The 9,575-nt window shown below is 37.2% G+C and overlaps 1 protein-coding gene across 2 annotated transcripts; it reads right to left on the reverse strand.

Annotated features, from left to right (window-relative positions):
* Positions 1 to 79: 79 nt before the first annotated feature.
* On the reverse strand, positions 80 to 8,360 carry vrk3 (VRK serine/threonine kinase 3). Of its 2 annotated transcripts, none has more exons than XM_071488334.1 (16): positions 8,242 to 8,360; positions 6,866 to 7,080; positions 6,601 to 6,753; positions 6,150 to 6,272; positions 5,853 to 6,017; positions 5,184 to 5,330; positions 4,343 to 4,398; positions 4,139 to 4,205; positions 3,674 to 3,758; positions 3,470 to 3,572; positions 3,252 to 3,344; positions 2,932 to 3,064; positions 2,390 to 2,507; positions 2,198 to 2,256; positions 1,956 to 2,092; positions 80 to 747 (listed from the first exon to the last, which is right to left on the reverse strand). In XM_071488334.1, the coding sequence occupies exons 2-15, from the start codon at positions 7,077 to 7,079 to the stop codon at positions 1,956 to 1,958; spliced, it is 1,653 nt and encodes a 550-aa protein (XP_071344435.1). In that variant the 5' UTR covers position 7,080; positions 8,242 to 8,360; the 3' UTR covers positions 80 to 747. The 2 variants fall into 2 exon arrangements, with proteins under 2 accessions (XP_071344435.1, XP_071344434.1); XM_071488333.1 differs by having other exon boundaries at positions 613 to 747; positions 6,150 to 6,275.
* Between the last annotated feature and the right edge of the window lie 1,215 nt (positions 8,361 to 9,575).

Here is a 9,575-nt window from a genome sequence, read left to right on the forward strand (position 1 = left end):
GTCCGTTGTTGTGTTGAATGTTGTGTAAGGACTGTGACAGACAGGCTTAGTTCACAAGAACAAGAGCGCAACACCAACATTTCCTTAATAATGATTTATTTTTTAACACCCTTTAAATTGTAGATGTATTGTTATGAGCATAAATAAAAGCTGGAATGGGGCGCTCTTTGGCTTTCACAGTAAAGAACTGAATGTCAAAGGACACTAAGGCACTGTTTTGAAAAACAAATGTAGCCACTTTATTCAAGCAAACTCACTATGTCTACTGGTTGAACAGTTGTGTTTAACAAAATCTGTGTTGGTTCATCTTAAGGAAAAGGATGTACCAAGTTTACATCATGACGGGAAAGACAAAAATCATTTGAAGTGTCGATCCTGTTCTTACATTCAACAAGCAACCTGTTAAAATTCCTAAAATCAGACAAAATTCAAAAGTACACTGTGACATATTTAACTAACAAAGTGTCAATATAACACAATCAGTACATCACAAACTGAATTAGAATTCCTCTCCCATTAACTTTACCCTTGTAATGCTAAAAATCCCAGTGCAATTTATTTGAGAAAACACGACATGAATTCTTAGGACACCAGTGAAAACCCATTTACGTCACATTTACATTTGCACATAATGAACTCTAAACCTGCTTTCAGTGCAATTAAACATCAGATAAAACACAGCATGATAACACAGGTAAAAACGGAACACAGTCCATCTCCCAATTGTCTTCTTTTTGTTCCATTTCTCTAAAAATAAAGTAGAAATATTTGGTTATTATTATTATTATTATAGAAAAAGTGCTCAACTTAAAAAGGCACACAGTTTTATGATTAGGGTTCATATTCATATTATAGTTTCCAACTATGAAATGAGAGAAAAAAAACACTGATAATGTATTTTATGGGTTTTATTGTTACTGTGCACTCATGGCAGTTACAGTAAACTTTATTAGCAGCAGCAGGAGATTTGCACTTTACTTTCTTTGCTACAGAGATGCTACTGCCTTGACCTTTGATTGGTGGAGGTTGTATCTGCAACTTGACTGCAAGAGCCACTCAGGGCTTAAAAACATCTGCCAACTCCTCTGCTCATTTTTTGGGTAAAAACAAAAGTTAGCCAAATTAAAATAAACTTGAGTCTATATTTTTATTTACAGTGAATCTTTAAATAATGCTCCAATCGACCATAAAGTCTTAAGTTTCTATTAATGAAAACTAATGTGTTTAAGTAATGTGGTTTCAAGTATTATAGTGCATTAATAATACTGTAATTTATTTGGTAAAGCTTATAAGTAGTTTAATAATATGGTATTTGTGAGATTTATATAAATATGGAAAACAATATTTACATATTTATATATTTTGTTTTTTTTTTTTTTTTAGTTGAAGAACCTCTGACCTCAGTTTGAGTGCAAACTGACAGAAGCACTGTGATGTTTAAGGCAGATGTTGGTATGAATATGTGTGTGATGGGGTTATTTTGATGAATTGTTTCTACTGTTTTCCAATCAGTTCCCAGTTCTAAGAAACTGATCGACAGCTGACTGAAAACTCTCTAAACACAAGAATATTTAAGTTCAGTACTAGAAACTACAACTTTTATACTGAATACAAATAATTTACAATCCGATGTTTTGGTAAATGCTAAATCAGTATTTAATATGAAAGAGGAGCTGGAGCCAAAGGTCGTAACACAAAATTAAACGTCACAATATCTCTTAATAGAACCTTTTTAGAAAAAAAAATAAAAAGAAATTTAAAGCCAAATCAGATTGGTCAGCTGAATCTCTTATTCAAAGCAAAAGAAAAAGATAATTAAATATTATGTAGAGTAATTTTTCTCACACCTAAAAACTAAGTATCAAAACCCAGTGCGGTAAAACCAGAATATGCTGTTGATCAGACATACCTAGTTGCCATGTGTACATTCTTGTTTGAGAGTTGTGTGTTCTCACCTAAAAACTCAGTGCCTGCTCCAGCGACCCTCCCATCTGCTGTAGGCCTGCACTGAGCCCGGCCTTTAGCGCTGAGTAGTTGGGCTGCTCGGTGTACTGCAGAGCCATCACTGCAGTCAGGTAGGTTTGAAATGCATCTACACCGTGATACACACACACACACGAATAATATACAATAAGCAGATGGCATCTAATTACACACTTGTCACACAGTATGTTTAAAAAGAAACATCTGAACTCACTGGAAACTCTCGTCTTCCCAAAGCATTGACTCAACAGTGCAGGCACATCCTCCATGTACCTACAATGAGAACTTTTTTGAGTATTTTGCATTTTGCATTTCCTTTTTTGCAGAGTTTTGACACAATTCAGTATTTCTTTTGTGTTTCAAAGATGGGTGGATTTTAAATATCCCACTGATGATAAACTCTCACCTCTGTTTCTGGGTGGCTACCTGGTCCGGTTGAGTGACGATGGTCCACGGCAGCTTCCCTGTGTGCCATCGCAGCATGCAGTAACCCAGAGACTGCAAGTCACTGCGTCGAGATGGCGCTGAAAGCACAGAATACGCACACAGATGGTGATGACAACACCTGTTTCCCCTCCCAGATCAAACCTAATACATCAACAACAACAAAACAATCATCATATACACATATCAGCCAGTTTGCTTTGGTTCTCGTAGTCAAACAAGTGAAATGTTGAAATGGGTTTTACACTGAAAGATATCACAATCAGCTTCATAAGAAAAGATCAAATCAGTCTAATTATGTGCAGCCTGCGTGTGCCTGACAGCTCTGCAGACAGATGGACTGTGGGAGGACTGCAGCTAGCCCCTTGTGCCAGGAAGAAAAATAAATCTAGCACTGTTTGGTTCACAGTGTCTTACATGGTGAAACTATGTCTATTTCCATGACACCGATAGGAGGGTTTTAGTTTTAGGATGAGGAGGAAGTGAAGCACAGAAATTACACACCTGCTCCTTTATGTGCGTCCAGGCTGATGAACTCTATAGTGCCCTCATGTGGTGTCCTGCTGGCTTCACGGTACTCTACATGTTGGCCTCCTGGACAGTACCTGAAAGCATGGCAGTATCCTACAAGGTAGACCTAACCACACACACACACACACACACACACACACACACACACACACACACACACACACACACACACACACACACACACACACACACACACACACACACACACACACACACACACACAAAAAAGTTGTCAGCGCAAAACACATTTCAATCAAGGACAATGACAGAGCACCCTGCACACTATTTCTCACCTGTGATGTCTGTCCTGGTTTGATGTAGATGTTTTCTGCATTAATATCAGCATGAACATACTCGTTTGTATGGATATACTGCAGAACATCCAACTGCAAGGAGAAAGACATGTTACAGATCATCAGAGTTCTGGCTCGTGTATTATTTGGGGACAAAGCTTAAAAGGTATTGTTTGACTACGAATAAAAAAGTTCAAAGAAGCTGTGAGAACACTCACTAATCTACAGGAAAGCTGAAGAACAGCTTTCTCAGACAGAAAATCATCTTCTTCTTCAATGACAGACTGGAGTGACTGGCCCATGTTGGGGAAAATTAGAAACCTATTTAAAAAAATGAACAACATATAGCAAAAGCCAAAGTTAATGCTAAATTAGTTCATATAATGTGTAAATATTCACAGAAAACACTTTTTTTCCCACACCTGTAGGAATCTGAATGAGGACCAAAGCCAACACAAGAAGGAATCCCCAGAAAATCCATCTTGTTCTGTTTGATCCACTTGTCCACTAGAGAGAAACCACAGGTTTTAATAGGACGGTTATCATGTGCGGTGTAAAATTCACCTCATGACAAATCAGAACTAAATCTAAAGGGGTTTAAAAAAGATTGAATTTGTCCCCCAGATTGACATGATGATGCCCCTGTTGAATAAATTCTTGTCCACTTCTGCCTTCCTCTGAACGGATGATAACATGAAATACAGATACTAGTGAAACTGCCAGAATCCTTCTTATTGTCCACCTCTAGTTCAGACTCTTCTGCACCTGTAATAAATGCTGATGCTACTTTAGTTTTAACAAAGTTTACTTTTCTTGTACTTATCACCAGAACAGTTACAGCTATAAATGCTCTAAAGAAAGAAATGAAAACACAACTTTGCCCTCACCAGATGCAGGTTTAGCAGCTCTCTGCAGAAAGTTCTGCTCATTGAAGATTCTCCCATCTTTCGCTCCCTAAGAGGAGGAATAACCTTAGCGATCACACTCAGTGAAACTGAAGAACTAAGGTCATGTTGTGATAATAATTCATCACTTTTTGGATGAAATACTCAGAAAACCTTGGATTTCATGAATCCTGAGGAAGCACTTACCAGTTTTAGGATGTAATTTGATTCCTTGGAACTGGATCGTGAAACTGTTTGGGAAACTGAAAAGAACAGGACAATATTATTGAACTGAAAAAAATACAGGCTCTTTTCTATTATTAGTTTTTATTTTTTTGTAAGAGAAGCTACAGTTCTGTCCACTAAACTCAGTTAGCAGTCTCTTTGTTTAAAAGGGGCAATATGTGAGTATTTCAGTTTTAAATAATCAAAAATGAACTAAGATTATCAACAGAATATTAAAAAAGACCAGTTTTGATGTTATTTCAAAGATGTTTATTTGTTGTGTTGCACAGATATGGATCGGTAAAAACTCTTCTTTTTTTGACTGCCTGCAAGGTTTTGTCCTGGTATATTGTAGTCAGACCTAGTAAGCCCCCTACTTGTTTGGAGTGTGAACTCAACACTTGGCCTGTTCTTAAACTTTGTCCCTTGAATGAAGTTAGCTGAAGCTCAGAGACTCTTAAACACATCTTAATCTACAACCGATTTTACTTTTGTTAAATCGGCTATGCTGTTAATAAGTTAACAAAACAACTCTTCTCTCCTCTAATTACTTGTTTAAAAGGACCATACGAAATAATCGCTGTTTAATAATTATTACATACTTATTACATACTCTCTCCTGAAATATATAAATTTAGTCTAAAGTTACGACTTAAGTTGGTTTGTTGTAATCTGTGTTTTAATCTCAGGATGCTTTGAGTATGCATTAAGGGGTTCATTGGTAAATGTGATGGCTGAATGATTATTATCACTGATAGACTGTTTAACTGTATCTCTATTGTACCTTCCAGTACTTCCCCTGATGTCATGTACGCAGTCTCACCTTCATAGATGACCTCTGTCGTGCTTTCACTGAGCAGTTTCATCAACTTCCACTTCTTGCCTGTTGTGTCTGTCACCTCCTCGCCTTCCTGTAGGGGCTCCACAGCAGATGCATGCTTTGCCCTCTTGGCCTTGCTTTTTCCTGTCACTGTACATTCATACAAACATTTCAAATTTATGTTAGAGAAAAAAAGGAGAAACTACTACACATAAAAACTGATGTACAGAGTGTCTCCTGCAGTTTAAACTGACATCCTGATGTCACAGTCCTGGTGAACAAAATGAAGCAGTTTAAAGCCTCATAAATAACTATTTTAGCAAAAAAAATCTCACAGATGTAGAAATGCTGCTTAACTATTATTTGTATCTGCTGGAAAAAAAGATGAGGATTTGTTTTAAGCTTTAATTCAACAAGATTTTTCTTTTCTTAAATCAGCTTAAAGCATGTTACCACTGACTTTTTTTCTCTTTACAGCATAATTAGTATCAGCAAGTGTACAGTCAGTGATTCTCTCTATAAGACACAGACCTAACAAGTGATAAGAGTAATAATGTAAAGGTAAACACGTTAATCTAAGTAGCCTCTGAAAGGAGGCTGAACCTAACAAGTGAGTTTAACTGGTACATGGATGAGTGTGTGTGTAACATCGTCTTGTGTGGTGTAGCTCACTTTTTGAAGGAGATCTAGAGATTGGTGAGGAAACTGGAGAAAGGACAGCCATGGGTGAGCCATCTACTGTTGATTCCTCTGCTTTCCCACCTGTTTTGTCAGTCAGCTTCTTTCCTTCTTCCACTTGCTTAATAGCAGGACTGGAGAGTTTTACCTTTCCCCTGACTACACGTGGATCCAGCCACAATCAAAGGATTAAAGAAAAGATTAGTCAAAGAAGAGAGACTGTAGTTTTCATAAGGTAGTACATGAATGAATAGATGAAAAAGATTGTGTTTGTTTTGTGTTTGACCTCACCAAGTCGAGGGGATTTAACGACCGGAGAAGTTGAAGTCTCTAAAATTGGCTCTACCTTTGCGTCCAGTTTGAAAGCGACTGTGTGTTGCTTTCGTGGAGGTGAGTGGAAACCAACGCCAATATCTCCTGATACAAAACATAGATTTGTTGATAACAAGAATCAAGGCATCATCTGTCTTTCTTTACATGGCACCTACTGTATTCATATGTACCGATATCGTAAACCCTTTTTTATTCATCAGTACACATTAGTTTTGGCCAGAAAGTGTTTTTGAGCTTTAAGAATCATGCCACATTAGTGGCTTTAAGTTGGTAACATGTATACACAGTACAAAAGGCACTTCAGTCTCTTCATGCTGCGTCATGTCTCTGAGTTACACTTCTTGCATCTCTTATCAGAAAACTAAATAAAAACTTCCAGGTGAAACTGCCTTCAGATCACTTTAATTACCTTCAATCGTATCATCTCTGGCAGGATACGTGGAGGGCACCACAGGCGGAGTGGCATCTTTAATGTTGAATTTAACTTCTCTGTCCAGACGAAGGGAGTTACGAGTCTTTCGCAGTGCAGGACGAGGCGTAATTGGAGTTGCAATTGCATAGTCTGTAGAAAAAGAAAATTTACACCTCCAAAGGTTTACAATCAATACGTTTAAAAATCTCTAAATAACACCAAGTAACTCCTGATACAATATTGCCAAGTTATTTACCCTTACCTTCAGTGGGCTTGCAAGCTGTGCTTGAACCACTTGTTTTAACCGCTGATGTTGGAACTTCATCCCTTTTAGGTGGAGAGAAACTTAAAGAAGCAGCCGAGTTCACAGGCCCAGATTCATCAACGGCAGAGGGAAGCTTCTCCCCACAGGAGGGACAAAATTTGAAATCAGGCTGCAACTTTGTCCCACACTGGGGGCAGAAATGGAAAGGCATTCTGCAAGAGAAAATACACTGGGGGTTAATCCTGTGTGTGGATCCTTGCAGGTGAACTCACAGACTTCACCAGGCAGCTACACAAAGAAACCAGCTATTATTGCAATGAAAAGTACCTGATCATTTGTTACGTAATAGCTGTATAAATCTGTTTAAAATATCAAAATGGATGCTCATTTCAAGAAAGAAGCAGCAACATTTATGTAAGTAAAATTACTAATACCACAAAAATACCATATAAATATTTTCTATTACAAGTAAAAGTCCTGCTTTGAGAATACTTAAGTAAAGGTTTATACATATAATAGGCAAAATGTTCTTAAACTATTAAAAGTAAAAGTATTCAGTGCAGAAATATGACCCCTGTGACTACTGTATTTTAATATACTATATTTCTAGATTATTATTATTATTATTATTACTCATGCATCAATGTGGATTTTAAACAACTTTATACAAAGCTGCAACTATTGATTATTTTCATAATTTTAGAGACTACTGTTCTGAATATTTTCTTATTAATCAGTGTATTGTAGGCCCACGTTTGGTTTGTTACTGTTAAAATGCTCATCACAATTACACAAAGCCCAAAGTCACACCTCCACAACGCTTGTTTTGTCCAACTAATAATCCTAACCTGAAAATTATTGAAGGACTCAAGAAGCTAAATCCATGACAGATTTGTCCTTTTCACATGACAAATGGGCTTCAGGATTATCATAAGAGCTGTCAGTCAACCGTGTTACCGTGATGAGATTATTTCATCAAAACAACATAAAAAAGAAAAGTCAAATCTATCTGCTGTCGTGTCAGTCAGGTAACTTAAACTTAAAACAAAATTATTAAACAGCCACTGTTTGCACCATAGTAGAAAGACGACACCAAGAAAAGCAACAATGGGAAGCTATTTCAATCTGTGCGTCAATTTCCGTTTAGAAAATAACTAAATAAATAACGAAATGACCGAAAAGCTCAACGTTAGCTAGCTAAAAAAGGGAAACTTTTTCAAAATAAAAGTACAGCTACTGAGTTTTAGCCCCAAGTACCGTCTTGTTGCTGGGTTTGAGCCTTGGCTCTAATTAAAACTGGTGCATGACTGAAAAAATATACCTTTTTTTTTAAATTATAAAAGTTATCACAACAAATTAAGAGTTTCATTTACCTTCTCCTCCGCCGTCAGGATGTTTGGGGTGGACGCTTCTTCTTCTTCGCCGGAAGTGGCTTCGGTCATTGCAGCGGTGCGGGGCCGGTGCTGCCCCCTGCAGGGGTGCGGGACAGTCGCTGCCAAGATATTTTCTCACATACACTAAGGTAACATTTTAATCTGCTCAGAAACACTTTTCCCAAAGATTTTTCCACACCTGATGATGTGAGGACGCAGTCTGAATTCAATATGGACTCCACACGATTTGCCAACAATGATAATATTAAAGCATGTTATAAATGTATTGCAATTACTGTTATGAATAGGGTTGCAAAATTCCTGGAATTTTCAAAGTTGGAAACTTTCCATGGGAATTAACGGGAATTTATGGGAATTAACAGGATTTTATGGGAATTAACGGGAATTTATGGGAATAAAACAGAAATTTACAAAATTGAAGGAACTTAAATATAGTTGGGGAAATATACTGTAGCATAATCTTGGCTAAAACAACCAGATTTAACGCAAGTACACTCCTCAATCACATGCACACAGCACTGCTTACTGCAGGGCTATTGAGGCCACGCCCCCTGCATGCACTGTGCACTCCTCCATCACATGCACAGATGATTGCTTAAACCCTAGAGGCCACACAGCTGGTAAGTTAGGTGCTAAATGTAAGCTATTTTTCATTTCATTGATCATTTCAGAGGCTAGCTTATTAGAGCTACCTCAAATGTGATGCTGTTTCTTCTGACTCCTGCAAGACGGTTTTCTGTAACCATACAAGAATTTATACATCAATTGTAAAATATTTTGAAGACCATTCCAGTTGTTTAGCCAACTATATTTCTGTTCATGCCATTGCATTAGTGTTTTTACAAGCTTTTTTGTTATTTTATTCTACAGAAAAATGACAAAACAAAAATATTTACATTTATGTTTGTATGATAGTTTGTTTAAATTACCCCCAATTTCCAGTTAATTCCCATAAATTCCCATAATTCCCATAGAAAGTTTCCAATTTGGAATATTTCCAAAATTCCCCTGCTTCACTTCCCATGGAAAGTTTCTGGAAATTTTCCGCCCCTTTGCAACTCTAGTTATGAGTCTTTCACCTGTGGGACGTAATAGTACACAGACAAAAGTCTCTAAATCCAGTCAATTAAATTGCCCACAAATGGTATACAGCTGAAGTGTGGACACGTGCAGGACGACCTGAAGAAATGTGAGTCATTGCTTCACAGTTTAAATACATTTGTAAAAATGTGTAGATAAAATATCGTTATAGGTTTTTGTACACAAATCAGTGATGCCTTTCAAGTTTACGTTGCAGTATCTCAAAATCCTGA

The sequence above is a fragment of the Trachinotus anak genome, unplaced genomic scaffold, assembly GCF_046630095.1.
Source record: "Trachinotus anak isolate AG129_WGS33_773 ecotype Australia unplaced genomic scaffold, CSIRO_AGI_Tana_v1 ptg000011l, whole genome shotgun sequence".
Classification (NCBI taxonomy): domain Eukaryota; kingdom Metazoa; phylum Chordata; class Actinopteri; order Carangiformes; family Carangidae; genus Trachinotus; species Trachinotus anak.